The following is a 17169-nucleotide window of genomic DNA, read 5'->3' on the forward strand; positions in this document are numbered from 1 at the left end:
GTTTTGAGATATAGTATTGCATGTTTACGGATGATGCTTACCAAGTACTAACAAAATGTTATAGTCTAAGTTATTTGTGCATTCACATGGGTTAAAAAACTAGTAATAAACTATGCAAACATTGTGAAATTTTGGGGAGAAACACATGATATAAAATATTTCACTGATAATCAACCTCTCTTGTTAATGCAAATTAATTAAAATGTATTGAAATTTAAATGATTTAACCAGTTAGATCTCATCAATTTCATTACCCAAAGTTATAACATTACAATAATTAGATAGATTGTATTATTTTTGTAAGTATCACTACAAAAATAATTAATTTTTTCTAGGACAAAATTTGTATGTATTGAATAAAATCCATATGTAATTGAATATTATCTACAAATTATATACGAAAAAAATTCATATGTAAAACAGGCGTCTGAATCCTAACATATGAAAAAAAAATCCATATAGAATGTTACATATGGAATTTTTCATAGATAATGAAATCTGTAAAAAAAATTACATACGAATTATTCTGTATGTAATTCTTGGTGAATTACATATGAAATAATCCATATGTAAGTTACATATGAAATAACCCATAAGTAATTCACCCAGAATACACACTTGTTTATAACATACGAAATAATCAAGGCTCTAGTGATTGATATAAACGTCCCAGTGGATTTGGCCAGTGTGTTGTTAGTTTTCCAATCTAATTTTTCCATCTTGTACCCACAATTACCAAACAGATAAGCTTAAGGATTAATTAAGAAAATTATGCAATACCTACTATAATGTAGCTATTAATTTCAAAAGCTACCTCTCCCCTTAAGCCATACCATCATATAACACTAGCAATTGTGAGTTTTACGTTTATATACTCTAGAGGTTGCAATGACAATAACTCTTAATCTCCAAACCTACACAAACATAAACCCCAAACAAAATTGAAAAGAAGAAAGAAAAATGGAGAGACAACTACTAATGCAAAAATAGGGTCGTTGTATTATGAAGGGATAAGGATGTAACCTAGAGTCTTGGAGCTTAGGCATCATGGAAGCAGAGTGAATCCCCAAAGCATCCTCGTACAAACCCTAGAGGAAAATCAATGATTCCTTCCGCTGGAGACGTCGACATGGATGAAGAGTTGGTCCATGGTAGAATCTTCATCCTCACGGGTTGACAACCGCATGACATAAACGCTTACCTCTTCCTCGTCGTAATCACGTTTCAGAATCGAACCTTGTAAATTCAGAGCCCCCTTCACGATGGTGAACTGTGATGGAGAACTCACTTTCTACGATGCACGTATACGTGAGACAATGTCTAAACCTAGAGTAAAACCCTAAGAGACAAAGAGAGTGAGAAAGAACATACAAGGGGCTCTTGGTAGTGATCTTTGAGGGAAGGGCGAACTATCGATTTCTTGATAGTGATCCTTGAGGGAGCATAGAAGTATTGACTTCATGGCAAGGGAGATGCCGCCACCTTCTAATGAAAACAGCTACCGAAGGGCACCCACGACACCTACTAATGATGGGGAAAACAACAACAAACAATATACCAGAGAATGCAGCGGATATAATTTGCAAGAATCTATGAGGAGCAATAATCAAAGAGCAGCAATAATAAATCACCAAAAGCACAAATAAAGGCACCAATATTTTTAACGTGGAAAACCCCTCAAATCAAGGGTAAAAACCACGAGTCGTCCAGACCAAAGAAATAGCTTCACTATGATCAACAAGAGTACAAAAGAGTCTCAATCAATAGCACAAATTAGTGCCAACACCCAACCAAATAACAAAGCAACAAAGCTTTCAAATAGAGAAGAACAAGAGAGGAAAACCTCTAAAAATCACTGCTACAGTGCGAAATTAATATCTCCCAACTCAGACCTCGTATCAACGATCCAACCAATTAGAATGAAGAGCAATGAGTCCCGAACCTGCTGTAAAAATTTCAGCGTGATCTAACGGTGAACGAACCCGCAGTGCCGAATTTACGGCGACAACTCTATGAAAAACGTGAACAGAATTTTTCCTCTACCTCTCCCTCTATGTGTTAGGGCTTTCAGTGTGTTCTAACTCTATTGTTCTGCCTCTCTATTTATTTTATAGCCCCCTCTCCACTAAGTTAGGTGAGACATGGACTTCTCAAATTTTGGGTCTTTTCTCCACATAGGAAGGGAGCCCAATACCCAACAACTAACACTCGCTTCCACATTGATTTGTCTACTTTATACTGGATGTTGTTTTAACTTGACGAGCAGGACACAAGATGAGCAGGAACGAGACAACATATGGTTCAAGACTTTTCGAAGAATGTTGGAAGATGATGAACAAAGATGATAAAACACATTCTATTTTTTCAAAATCCTATTTTGTTTTTTAAAATCTGTATGTAAATTCTGTATGAAAGATAAACCTTTATTTATATATAGATTTTACATACAAGAAAAAAAGGAATTAATTTATTATTACATACAGAAAAAATCTGTTTGTAAAGAAATTTTACCAACAAAAGAAAATATGTATATAAAATCTATATGTAAAATTTAATTTATTTATAGATTAAAATTTGTATGTAAATAATATTGATTTTTTTTAGTGTATAACGGCTCATCCTTTGGGAATTTGAATTCGCTGGTATGTTTTAGATTTTGCAAATATGTTAATTTAAAATAATTTTACTTATTATACTGTGATGTCTAATCGTTCAGATTGACAAGTCTCGATCTTTAGATGAATGAAGAGATTAATAATATTTAAATTTAGATATTAGGTTTGGGTGAGTACACACTATCCATTACTCTTATTATAGAGAGTGAAGAAAGATATATATTGAGTGTTTCTAGCTTTTATCATCTTTCCAACTTCAACCGGAACAATGTCATATTTCATAATTTAAAAAGTGTACTATTTTCTATGAATAACGGTTCCGTCTTCTCACATCCATCTCTTCTTTTGCATTCTCACTTTCTGTGAGAATGACATGCACCTCAATACAAAAACAGGTCATGTAAAAAATTTTGTAACATAATTAACATTAACAGATCACAACCTTCATGACACCACACAAGCTCAATAATATTTACAAGGGTATGATATTTAATACCAGCCCAAGAAACAACTATGGGACCACATTCTATCAGCTAATTCTGTGTAGAATCTGTTCCTACTTAAGAGTTTGTATATATCAATACTCACAACTTTTCCTTCTTTTTTTCTGAGGAAAAATCTCAATTCAAATTATGTACGATCTAGAGTTTCCATATATAACTGATCAGCACGCAAAATTGATTTGAAATCTACAATTATCTGTTTAGGGATCATATTATCACTTAAATTCTCTCTACTTGTCTCCTAAGATACCAGAATATGGTATACGTCTATTAAGCATACCCTATATTCAGTGGCAGAAATTAAATGGCACACTACTCAAGAATTTATTGACCAATCAAAATTCTGGTAAGAGATATGGACTGGTCCACTATCTCCCAAGAGATGTGTCACAAGACCAGCCTTATTTGGATCCAAGTAATTAAGTATCCACTTCAATATTTCTTTCTCTGGTCCAAAATCTCCACTGAACCTGCCAAAGTGTAAGAGATTCATAAGAAGGGAGCTAGAAAAATTTAATGAAGTCAGAACTACTGCTTAATTACCATTTGAAAATCCGAGTTAGATAAACAGTTCTCTTCTCCAGGTCCACTTCAATTCCATCATTCTCAAAGAACTCTCTTACAGCACCTCTTAACTCGTCTACAACTCTATGCGGTGAGAAGAATCTAACTTTTGGGCTGGATTTTGTACCATTACAGAGTCCAAAATGCAATAATGGATTCAACTTCACCAGAGCAACCTGCAATTTGTCAGGAACTGGTTAACTACATCCATATTCATATCCAATCATAGTAACTATAAATGGCAGGAAGTAATTGTTAACGTAGGGTATATAAATTTGATGTTAGGATACAAGGACGAAAGAAAAGCTAATACAGAAAAGTTAATATCGCATTTCAGTGTAAGAAACTTCCTGAAAAATAAAACATACATGTTTTTAAAATGCTGTCATAAGCATAATGCATAACTGAAAAAGAAAAAAGAAGTTATTTTACCTCTAATCGTTTGTCTCCTGTGCTAAAGGGCTTTACTAAGGAATACGGTGACCTTCGATTGCATCTGAGGATACCATTTTTTATACTGTTGAGAGAGTAAGGATACCCTCCAACCACATACTGGAAATCACTGAAGAAGGATCTCCTATCAATTACACCTTCTGGACACCCTACGCTAATAACAGCGTGGATGACCATAGCATTGTATAAATTTAAGAAGAATGCGAGTTTCTCGTTTTCTGATAGTTCCAAGAGATTAAGTCGCTGCAGATCCTGAGTCATATTTACATACCTGCAGTTAGAAGGAAAAGAAAAAAAACTTGACAAACAAGAGATGGGACCACCGCAAAACGAAGACTTCACAGTCGAGGAAATCACAAAATTATAAACGATTAATATATTTGCAGAACACTTGCATTCACCATATGCAATAACTAAACAATAAAAGATAAGAACTCTGCATAAAGTGTCACCATACCTACGAAATTCTTCGCTTTTGCTAATGGCCTCATAATCAACATGTTGCCTGTCATCAGAAGCATAAGACTCAAGAATGGCACACATAATCTTGGCGAGCCTACTGCATACTGAAGATGCTGTCTTTGGTTCGCTATCATTTGTGGTACCACGAAAATTAAAACATCTGGGGATAAAAGCTTCATGCTCAAGGAAACGATATAAGTGATTTCCCTCCTCAAAATCTTTTTCCCTGCAGAATAAAGTTACCGGTGCCAGTAAGAAAATTATCAAAAGATTATGATTCATTTTAAAATGAGTCCAGGTTTATTAGGCTCAAAAGCTCTTTTCTTACCCGAAAACATGGTGGATGAAGTGCTTCTTGGATAATTGTTGTCCGATTTCAACAGCCTAAATTTTTTTTTTTTGGAATACAAACATTTTAGATTCAGGGTGTTGGGAGATAAACCATACACAATGGGGATAAAATTACAATACAAAAAAGTACATCACAGAGAACACAATGAAAATAAAAGAATTTAAGATAGTTTGACATTTTTTGTCTATGTTCGTGAAAACACCTTAACAAATATTCGTTATATTGAAAAAATTTAAAAAACCTTTTCATCCCCTACAAACCTGAGCTCTTTAGCTACAAGGAATAATTAATAACATTTTTTTTTTGTTCAATAAAACTTTTAAAAGACTATCTCAAACATATTTTTTGCATAGGTACATGGCTTCCCTCAATTACTTGAAGCAGCTATTTTCTTCACTAGGACAGCCTGTATTTACAGCGGTTTGAATAATTTCTAAAAGATTTCATGATAAACTATTTCTTACATTTCTAAGAATCACAAAATTTAAAAAGTACCTTACACAGATGCCAATTAACACCACTTGTCCCTTATTTAGATGTTCTAATATCTTTACAAATATATTTTATTGAAAATTTATAATCAATATTTGTAAGACGGCAGATCAAGAGTTACCGAAACAGAAGTTGGGAGAACTATTTGAAAGTGGGACAAAAAATATCATATCATATTCCGAGAGTAACACTAGAATTGACAAACCACAGTGGCCTGCGAATCCTTCACCACGAATATTTTTTTTTAAAAAAAACACAACAATAAAAACAGCCATAATATCTCTTAATTGTGGTTGAATTTTTTTAAATGTTGCGCACGTACTTGCCTTTCAAGTAGATGATAGCCTAATTTTCCCACTACCACCCGGTGTTATCATTAGTTTAGATGCACTACTCCAAATGAATTAAAAGCCGTTGAATATTATTTGTTTATTTATAATGGAGAAAAATCCATGAGAATTTTAGCCATTGACGCAGCCCAAGTGGCTGGTTATCAAGATGCCGTGCCGAACGAGCCAAGCACGAGTTTGTATGAAACTAAAAATGAATATTTCGTTTTATTTACAAATGACACTGATTAATATTTAATTTAACCATAAAACATCCCGTGACAAACCACAAACTAGCAGCGAAAAAAAAGAAAAAAAAAATGAAGATGGGATTGAAATTTTCAAAACATGTAATGTGAGTTTGTTTGACTGTTCCACTAGGCAGCCAACACAATTTCCCATTTAGTCATGGGACCCCTGTTGTGTAACTAGGTTTGACTTTACAAATTGTTTAAGCTCATCAAATTCCAAACTTATACCTTGTCACTCACTACCCTATCTAGGGGGCCCGTTAACAATAGCATATTACATACCATATTACCAATTTTAGTAGCAATCTTTAAATTTGACCACTTCAAATTTGAAAAGAGAAAGAAATGTTTGAGATTATAAAATAAAATGAATAAACATTTAACAATCAAATTAAAGAAAAAAAATTATCAGTTAACTTTATATCTATATCAATGGACTACTTCTAAAACCTACCCATCCCCTCTTCTATTTGGAATAAACATTCGTTCTAGAGCCGTTTTGAACCTACTACTGTCTTAATAAAATATTATACATCTATACTTAGTTAGGCCTCATCATTTTGAAAACCAAATCATAACCTTCCAAAACACGAGCATTGTTATGATCGTACTCCCCATGTGTGTCATTATTACAGCTTATGCTTCTTTGCCATATCCAAAAGCTTCTACCCCAAACGCAATCAAAATCCTCGTTCTTTAATAAGAGAAAAATTTAATGCCCCCCTTATCTCCACATACCTCACTCGTTGCAATTTGATAGCTTACTTTCTCAATTTCACCACTTTTCAAGAATTTAAATTATAATTATATATATTTTTTTATATATTAACTTACTAATAACATCTAATATTAAAAAAATATTAATTAATATTACAATAAAATGTCACGTCCATAAGAATATTCGTGCGGACGTGACGGTTTATTTGAATCAAAGTTATAATTAAAATTGTATAAGTATAATTTATAAAAAAAATTGAAAAGATATTAAAATTATACTTATGTTATTATTGTTCTAGTTTAACTTAATAGAAAAAAATGTTTTTTATTATATTTTTCGTTGGTTAAATGTATCTATTAATTAAAGATTATTAAAAATATTAAATAGTGATCGAAATCCATTAAAACCAAATATGAGCTTCATCAAATTTCATGATTTTTTTTATGTCTTAAATTTTACTATGTCTAATTAATTATAAAAATGGATTTAAACTAAATGTGTTGATCTACCAAATATTTGTTGGTAAAACATTCATAAAATGTTCAATTAAGAGTGATATCGTGACTGTTAAATATTCATAAAATATTGCGTATACAATGACAATACCAATATAGCAATGGAAAATGGAAAAATACAAAAAACAAATACGTAGGCATACGGTGTACGAAGGAAAAACGCACCTCGTTACGCGCGCAGTGGAAGTGCTGAATCAGCGCCTCCACCAAGTCGTTTCCTTCGAAGCAGTTGTTAACCATTTTCATCCTCCGCAACCTGTCCTGAATCGGCAACCTCAGCTTCAGAACCCTAACCACTCCAACCATCTCGTCCTCGCGATCCTCCTCCGCGCAGTCAAACCCGTACGCCGGCGGCCACGGCGCGTTCCCATCGGCAGCCTTCCCGCCCAGCATCTCCGCCACTCTCCGGTCGAACTCCCCGCTGTTCCGCAGCGAGTTCAGCGCCACCAGCCCTCCGATCAGCTTCTCGTTGAAGAAAATCTGCGGCACAGAACCAGTCCCCGTCCTCTGGCGCAGCTCCCTCTCCCTCTCGCTGAACACGTCCACGTTTATCTCCACGAACCTCAGTCCTTTCTCCCTGAAGAACCTCCGCACCGCGGTGCAGTCTCGGCAATTGGACCGAGAGAAGAAGCTGATGCGTCCTCTCAACGACGCCTCCTCCTCCTCTGGCTTCGCCGTCACCACAATCTTCACGCCGGAGAGGTTAAACTCCGTCACTCCGCGTTTCTCGCCGTCGCCTTCGCCGTCGTTATCCTCTTCCACGGACTGGCGGAGCGAGGAGACGCGCTTCACGATCGCGGCGGAGAGGTCGCTGCTCCGCTGGCGGAGGAAGCTTCCGACGGAGAAGGTGGACAGAGCGACGTCGTTTTGGTTTGATTGGAAATTCTGCGGCGGGACTGGCATGGGAAGGAGGGAGTGCGGGTGGACTAACGTTACTCGGCTGTCACGGGGGACGTCATCACCGCCATAACGGTTAGTCGTTTCAATTTTGTTGTTCGTGTTGGTAACTGATTCGTAACCGTGATTTTTTGTTGAAGGGATGTTAGGATTGTGTTGGTTATGGGGTTGTTGGGTGTTTGTTGAATTCTCGATTTCTGAGCCCATTATGGAGAGAGAATCATAGAAGAAGGGTTCTGAAAAGGTTGAAAATGGATGGGGTTTTATGCAGTTAAGGATTTCAAAATAACAATAGATTAATAGCTAAAATACTATATTAGATTCACTTGAACTTTGAACTTGTAAGCACAGAAAACTATGGGATGAGAAAAAGAAAAATTCATAAGATAAAACTAATTTATTGACTAGTTAAAAGTACAATTTTTTTTCTTACAAAAAATCTCATATAAAATTTGTACAAAGTAAAATGTAAGAAGAGGTCAAATTTTTGGATGATTATTATATTAATCTTTTATTGAATAATAATGTTATAGGAAATTTTTAATTTTGTAGTCCATTCCTTCTTCTAACAATATTAATTATTAAAAATCATGTGAAATTCAAAATTTACATGTTAGTTTTTTCTTAAAGAAAAATTTTGGATTCGAATTGTTCTATTAATAGGCACTTAAGAATTAATGCATAAAATATATGTTTGACTACTTTAAAATTAAAAAAAAATGGAGAATAAAATATATTAATAATTAATAATATTTAATTAGAAAATCAATTGTTTGTATTGTAACTAACTTCATAACTTCAGAAGTTAGTGTATATGTACTTGTTTTTTTCTTATAAATTTAACTTATGTTTTTCAATTATTAATTATTAGTAATGCAGCAAGCAAAAATGGTTCCATTTATTTCCTTTCATACATAATATCAAATTCTACAATGATTTTATTCAGTTTAGTTTGACTAGTAAGAAAATTTGCTTATACATGATACTCGACATTATTTTCAATAACAAATTCACATAATAAAAAGGACAACTATTTGTTTCTTCTTAGTTTAATTGAGTCTTATCTTTTTCTATTAGTTTTTGTGGTTTAAAAATGATTTTTTTTTATTTTAAACATCTTTAATGTAAATGAAATCAATAAAACACTATTAAAATCACCATAAGCATGTAGTAATAGGCATTAAATTTTATTACATAGATAAGTCATAGTATTGAATTTGGATTTATCCCTTTTGAATTTTGCGGCTTACTCTTTTCATCAAATCTTATATTTTCCTACAAATACATTTTACTATTTATAAAACGTATTATTAGCATTGTTAAAGGAAACGCGTGTTTTTTTAAAAAGTGGCAATTGTAAGTAAATAAATATTATGACAAGTAACTCTATTGAGTAAGTATAATTTTGATTAAGCTCAAAGCTACGATACGGGTAGATTACAAAAGAGTATAGAAACATATTTGTAACGGATAAATTAAATGATAATAAAAATCTAAAAAAAATAGAAATTAAATAGTATTTAATAGTGTAAAAATTAACTCAATAAAAAAAGAAAAAAAAATGGTTACTGATATTGAAAGAAAAACGTGTGGAATAAAAGAAGATGAGTGAAGCATGTGACGTGAATTTAGGGAAGTGTATGAAGATGGATTGCGTGCAGAGAAAGAGTCTCCCAGAGGATAGGGACCAAGCCCTTTCTTATCTTTTAGTTTTATATTAATTAATATTAATATTAATAATAAATAATTAAGATAAATATTTTATATTAATAATATTATTAAAAATATAATATATGTAATGTTGACTAGGATGGTAACTGTGTAGCGTTGACAAGTTTGAAGAGTCAAATATATCGAGAAACAAAAAAAAAAAAAATTAACAACAGACACCAACCGTCTTAACCCCCAACTAACCAACAAACTACACTACATTATTCATGTCCAATATTAAAAAAACATGAGACTCGTGCTAAAAACATCAAGATTCACGACATTTTTGGAGTTAACTTCTTCATATTTGGCATATTCATGCATTAGGGTACACCTAAGAAAATCTTCAAAACCACTCGTGTAACTCGCAACTACTTAATTTATAATTCACTTGCCAAACTCATAATGCGTAAGAATATTGGTTTCATTTTTTGTTTTTTTGGTAAATTTTTTGACTTTTTTATATGTAGTTTGCATAATTTGTGGATTAAATGAATTTTACTCATAATTTTCATAAATTTCTCACAACACATCTTGAAATCTAATTTAACCCAAATTTAAACCTTTTCTATTTATTTAATGGATTAAGTAAATTATTATTATGTAAATTGATGCTAAGACGATTTTATATATTTAATGGATACGGATTGGCATTTTTAACTTACAGATCTTGTAAAACAGAAACAGATCCTATTGTGTGCAAGATGATAACAAGTTGAGTTGGATATATATAAAATCTATCTATTATTTGATCTGTAATAAAAAAAAATCAATTTATTATCCATTAGATATCACTTAAAAAATACTCGAAAAAATTCCATAAGAAGAAATTTTTTTATAAAATTTTAAAATAAAATTACAACAATATATAAATTACATTTCAATTTTAATTAAATTAAATTTAATAAAAAATAAATAAATTTTAATTTTAATTTTAATTATTAATAGATAAATATTACCTGTTATATGTAGATATCAATTATCTACCATAAATTTTATCTACAAATATATTCGAAGATACAAGTATTTTTGCTATTCCTATACGTATATGATTAAGGATGGCTATTGATTATTCTGGATTTAATTTTCCGAAACACGTTAAAAACAAATTTTGAATTTTTTTTTCCGAAAGACGATCACCAAACTTCTATTACGGAAAAAAGGGGTGCAGGAAGCAATAGTGATTCAGGATTTATATTCTGAGAGATATGAAAATGATGTTGGTGCATAAGATAGGGCTCGAAGAGGCTCATCATGGAAGAAAGAAATATGTACTAGGTTTTTTCTTCCTCTATCCCATAATTGCTAAATGCACCTCCACAAGTTTTAAGATACCATTTTACCTTTTGGTGTTTGAATATGGTTGGGTTGGAAGTAGTGAAGTTAAGTGGTAAGAAGACTCATATTTACTGCAATAATTTTTGTAGGTGCAGCTAATGAAAATTACGTGGAAATTTAAATTAAAAAATAATAATAATTTTGCTAGTTATGCTATTTTTCACATCCATGGCCCAAAATGGGAGAGAAAAAAAAACTTTTTTAAGTGTCGATTTTGAAGAGTTATTAGTGATGTCATGTGTAAATGTTATGGAGGAGAAAAAAATGTTTATGTACATCTACACTTATTGCTGACAACAAAAGTACAAATAATGTGAGTCTTTGGTACTTTTTTGAGTTGTAAAATAAACCCATAAACCCTTTTCTCTTTCTTTTCAAATTCTCATCTCTTCGTGCATTGAATGTGTAAAAATGTGATCATAAAAAATGCAACTCCCATTCTTAATTTCTCCAAAACTTGTGACCACCTTATTCCATGTACCAACACCACATCATAACAATGCAATGCAAACCTCAATAATTTTTGTAACAAATTTTCTTTTCCCTCTCTTTGTGTTGCCTCCTTCATCACGCCTCTAGTTGGCAACACCTTTGCACACACCAACACTTTCTATTGTAAGCCACATTATTTGAAATTGGTAAAAGTATCATACCCCAAATATTTAGAGGTAATAAATACGAGTATTTAATTACTTGTTTATTGATGGGATGCGGAATGAATATCATAATATCACTGAATGTTAATTTGTAAATTATTTGACAATTTAATTAATTGTAAAGTTTATTTGAGTGTTTTTTTTTTTTAAATTCACACAACCAAAATAAAATTATTAGGGAGAAAAAATATTAATTTAAAAAATTTATATTTAAGTGCAATTCATTTAAATTTAAAAAGAATCAAATTTATTTACATTAATATTTTAATGAGTAATTTAATTTGAATTGTACTTAAAAATTATTTTTCTTATATATGTTTATATATATATATATATATATATATATATATATATATATATATATATTTAAATAATCTGATTTAAAACTAAAAAGATAAAAATGAAAATATTTCCAAATATAGATAGATATAAAAAAATTCGTAAATATTTTTTGACTAATACTTGACAAATAACAAAACAAATAACAAGTTGAATTATTTAAATAAGGCAGATAATAGATAATTCCTAGGGATGACAACAGTTCAAGTGCGGATAGTGCTTACCCGTTACCCGACTTGCATGAAAAAAATGTACCTGTTACCCGTCTCGTTACCTGTCGGATGCCCACATAAAAAAAATTGCAGATTTTTTTCAACTCGTGAGTACACGTTGGATATCTGTAAATATTTTTTAAATAATTTTTTTATTAGATCCAAATTAAATTACAAATAAGAAAAATAAATAGAGGTGCAAAAAAACTTAAACAACCCAACATATTATGAAAATTGGTGCAAATATTAAAATGAGGGGTGCAACGAGTAAAAAATTGCCCAAACCTAACTATCTCCTCTTCTCCCGCACAAAGGCAATTAGGGTTTCCCTTCCACCTTCACGTTTGCGAGTCACCATCAATCTAGCAACAGGTTCAGTCGCCACATGCCCCACGACGGCGAGAGACGATGTCGAAAACCTTGTCACCACCGTAAGAGTTACTACAAAAACCCTTCAGGCAGGCAAGGCATGAGTAACTTAATAACGTAAAACCTAAGGATAAAAATGTAATTTCATTTTCTTAGCGGGTCGCGGATACCCGCGGGTATAGGTAGTATGATACCCAACCTTGACCCGTTAATGAATGAGTATTAAATTACTCGCTATTCGCTACCCACGGGTACCTATTACTTGCGGGTACCAACTATCCGCAACGAATTTTATCCGTGGATACCCATGGGCACGAGTATTTTTTTCATCCCTAGTATTTCCTGTACACACCAGTTGTAACATCCCATTTAATAGTTTTCAAACTACTAAATAAAACATCATATCATGATAGAACATAACAGATAGTAGGAATAAGTCCATATAGTGTATTAGTACAATCATCCAAATAACCATAGAAATACCAAAAATGTATACAACCTATTCTAGGAAAAGCTAACAGAAGGGTCCATCTGTAAAGAAAACATAAAACAGGGGCTACTATCGAAGCCCCATTCTACTGTCAACTCCTATCCAAGAGGGGAGTATCTTCACCTACATCTTTATCTGCTTACACAATAGTGATCATTGCAAGAAAAGAACCAAACACAAGACACATAGAGACAATAAAAAGGGTAAGCTAATTTGATTAAAAGAAACATCCAGCTCAATTATAAACACCATATAAATTCCCTCATTTCAATCAGAATCACTTAAACCACCATAACACATCAAAGATAGATGACTCTAAACTCAATTATTCGGATTATGTAAGTGACATTGGACCTCTTGGTGGCGTGCACCTATGATGGTTCCCAAACTCTACATAGTTTGGCCTCAAGGGGTTATCACCCAACCACTCACAGGATAAGTCCCCTTCTAGTCCAAAGACTAGAACCTCCTGCTACTCCTCACGACATAATCCATTATGCTCTATCTGAGCATGAATGATTATTGGAGTTTCAGGATACCTCCAATAATGAGTCCTTATGACCTTACATACACTACAAACATACCCCTTCTAGGATTTCCCTTGAAATTCTAGTTCAACCGCACCTTCTCATAATCAAATTCATACATTTATGCCACACATTTTGTCAAAAACACCAATCCAAGCATATCATTATCAAAGCCACGCTTTAACATTTCAGGTATAATTTCATCCCGCATAAATAGAGAATAAACACTCGACTATAGTGATTCTCGCTCAAGCTAGAAGATCTCGCCCAGGCGAAAGAGTTTCCTCGCCTATGCGGACCATTCTTGCCTAAGCGAGACTCGAAATAGAGAGCAACTTAAAAATTGGGCGAATTCTCGCTCAGGCTAAGCTTTCTTGTTTAGGCGAGACTTTCTCTCGCTCAGGCGAGAATCGCTCGCCTAGGCAAAAATTCGTGCAGGGGCAGAGGTGAGTTTTATGGTGTTTTCACTTGGGTGAATACACCAGAATCTCAATCTGCTCCCACATGCAAAGGTCCATAATTGTGTATAATTCAATCACACACCCAATCACACAGTTCAGACATCAATTCAACACACAACATGCAATCAAGATCATCTGAAATGGTTTCTATACGGAATTCAAGAAAATAGTTAGCTTCCCTTACCTCTAACAATCACCACTTGCAAAGAAGAACTCCCCACAGAAAGGTACCACAACTGCACAACCTAAGGAACTGGAATACCCATAGAGTGAGAATGGGACCCTAATTCGACTCAGAAAAGAATGAAGCTCTAGAATTCAGGAATTAAAGAGAAATAAGAAATTGAAGTTGACTTACGCGTAGGGGAAGGATGTTCAACTTGAGGGAAGGGTTCTGCACTGGTCTCAGGCTTGCTTGTTGCAACAAGAAGAGGTGAATGGATCAAACAGTGGATAGGAGCTCAAGCCCTCTTTAGAGAGGAAGTGGAAAACATAGAGAAGAAATGGAAAAGTGAGAGTAGTTAAGGAAAAAGGCAGGTTCTGTGAATTAGGCAGATAAGAGAAAGAAAAAGGGGGGTCTCACACTAGTTGGATCTCTATATACAAATATCCAATATTAAATTCTCCATTGTAATCGGTAATTAGTATATAAACATTTATAATCTTGTTGATTTTAATTCTTTTAGGATATTTAGTTTTATTTTTTATTGTTGTTTGGCATGGGTTTTTGCGTTGTTGGGGTGCATTTGATTTAGATCTTAATTACCAAGGTGTGTGTATATATAAGCATTAATGGTTGATTGTTTTTGTAGGATGAGGGTGGTAGCATGGTGAGTGAGTCTTGTGTTAGGTGTGATCCGTGAAAAGTAAAAACTTGCCCAAACCCAACTCTCTCCTCTTCTCCCACACAAAGGCAATTAGGGTTTTCCTTCCACTTTCACATATGTGAGTCACCATGAATTTAGCAACAGGTTCCGCCGCCACATGCTCCACGACTACGAGAGACGTTGTCGAAAACGCTTGTCACCACTACAGGAGTTGCCGCAAGAACCAAACAACACAACCTATCATTGTAATGCGCCTATGCTCGCGGCACTTCCGAGCACCACCGACAATGTCCCTAACCTTCGTCTCAATCATTTTCTTCGTCATTTCTTACGACTCACGAGTGAAACAGAAGTCTTGCCACCCCTTTACGTCAAGTTTTAAACGTCAAGGCAAAACATACTGCGAGCCCACCATCAACTTCGACTTTGAACTTCAAACTACCAACACCTCAACTTTGAACTCAAACTTGCTAAAAGTCAAAACGTCAAGGCCAACGTTGATTTGCCTCAATCAGAGAGGAGAAATACTTCTCTAGCATTTGACGGCAACAAAGAGCGTGAAGAAAAAAATAATTCAGGCAGGCAAGGCATGAGTAACTTAATAAAGTAAACCCTAAGAATAAAAGTGTCACCAGTGCAGGAAGGGCTTTTGGCCCCGGTTGTTTTTGATATTCTGCCCCGGTTCCAGAACCGAGGCATATTAGGGTGAGGCCAAAAGGGATGGCTTTTGGCCTCGGGTGTGAACCGAAGCCATAGAACTACTCTTCTACCTCGTTTGTACTGTGAACCGAAGCCATTGTGTCAACGGTGGCTCAGCCGCGCAATGGAGGCGTTCTCGTCCACAACAGCGATTACAGATTTGGTTTTTTGATTTGCAGGTTTTAGAATCACAGATCTGGTAGAGGTGGTCGCAGGTTTCGCAATCGCTTTCACGCACGTCGCTTGAGCGCACTCGAGCTCCATCGACTTCCTCCACACCACCTGCGTGTACACGCCGCACTCGAGCTTCACCCACTCCTCCACCGCCATGCGCGCCGTCACCGCCGTGCACCCAAAGCTGGTTCGCCACCTGCTCGCTCCACTGCAGCGGCTCAACGCCCACCGCCACCCTCGCCTCATTGTGCGCCTCCAAGAAATCTCTCGTCGAGGTTCAGTTGCGGGAAGAGAGAGAGGAAGGAGTTGCAGATTCGCGGCGCGGGGAAGTAGAAGGGTTCGCGAAATTGAAACCCTAAATAAACTCTATGGCTTCGGTTCCTCTAACAACCGAAGCCATATACCTCTTTTTGGCACCGGGTCTTGTTGGACCGAGGCCAAACACCTAATGACTACTTCAGTTTTTTAAAAATGCAGACCCTTTTTGGCTTCGGGTCTTGTTGGACCGAGGCATATAACACTCTTTGGCACCGGTTTTACGCGAACCGAGGCCTATAGCTGTCTTTGGCTTCGGTTGTTAGCTGAACCGAGGCATAAAACTTGGCTGAAATTGCAAAAATGCCACCGCGCTATTATATGCTTCGGTTCCTAGCCAACCGAGGCATATAAGGCGAGGTAAAAAGGAAATTCTGCACTAGTGTGTGATTTCATTTTCTTAATGGGTTGCGGATACCTGCGGGTACGGATAGTATAATACCCGACCTCGACCCGTTAATGAACGAATATTAAATTACCCGCTATCCGCTACCCACGGGTACCAACTATCTGCAGGAGACTTTATCCGTGGATACCTACAAACACAAATATTTTTGCCATCCCTTGTACTTCTTGGACACGACTCGACCAGTTGGATCTCTATATACAATTATCCAATATCAAATTCTCCATTGTAATCGGTAATTAGTATATAAACATTTATAATCTTGTTGATTTTAATTCTTTTAGGATATTTAGTTTTATTTTTTATTGTGGTTTGGCATGGGTTTTTGTGTTGTTAAGGTGCATTTGATTTAGATCTTAATTACCAAGGTGTGTGTATATATAAGCATTAATGGTTGATTGTTTTTGTAGGATGAGGGTGGTAGCATGGTGAGTGAGTCTTGTGTTAGGTGTGATCCGTGGAAAGATTGAAAGAGGTTGGAGGCGATTTAATGAT

The 17169-nt window shown here is 34.7% G+C and overlaps 1 protein-coding gene and 2 pseudogenes across 1 annotated transcript; all 3 read right to left on the reverse strand.

The window, feature by feature from the left end:
- Nucleotides 1-654: 654 nt before the first annotated feature.
- LOC114165551 (uncharacterized) lies at nt 655-2803 on the reverse strand (annotated as a pseudogene).
- Nucleotides 2804-3042: 239 nt separating this feature from the next.
- Nucleotides 3043-8430, reverse strand: LOC114167464 (uncharacterized). Its single transcript, XM_028052557.2, has 6 exons — nt 7420-8430; nt 4926-4981; nt 4593-4823; nt 4115-4406; nt 3662-3858; nt 3043-3588 (listed from the first exon to the last, which is right to left on the reverse strand). Exons 1-6 carry the CDS (start codon nt 8356-8358, stop codon nt 3435-3437), a joined length of 1869 nt encoding a protein of 622 aa, XP_027908358.1. The 5' UTR covers nt 8359-8430; the 3' UTR covers nt 3043-3434.
- A 7451-nt stretch (nt 8431-15881) lies between these two features.
- Nucleotides 15882-16353, reverse strand: LOC146883340 (STS14 protein-like; annotated as a pseudogene).
- Between the last annotated feature and the right edge of the window lie 816 nt (nt 16354-17169).

Source organism: Vigna unguiculata, chromosome 10 (genome assembly GCF_037176805.1).
Source record: "Vigna unguiculata cultivar grain cowpea cultivar isolate G323 ecotype 2 chromosome 10, ASM3717680v1, whole genome shotgun sequence".
NCBI lineage: Eukaryota > Viridiplantae > Streptophyta > Magnoliopsida > Fabales > Fabaceae > Vigna > Vigna unguiculata.

Coding starts and splice junctions, on each gene's coding strand:
- LOC114167464 (XM_028052557.2), bottom strand. CDS start 8,358: ATGGGCTCAGAAATCGAGAATTCAACAAACACCCAACAACCCCATAAC. Junction 4,407..4,592: donor AAAAGCGAAGAATTTCGTAG/GTATGGTGACAC, acceptor TTCTAACTGCAG/GTATGTAAATATGACTCAGG. Junction 3,859..4,114: donor CAGGAGACAAACGATTAGAG/GTAAAATAACTT, acceptor GACAAATTGCAG/GTTGCTCTGGTGAAGTTGAA.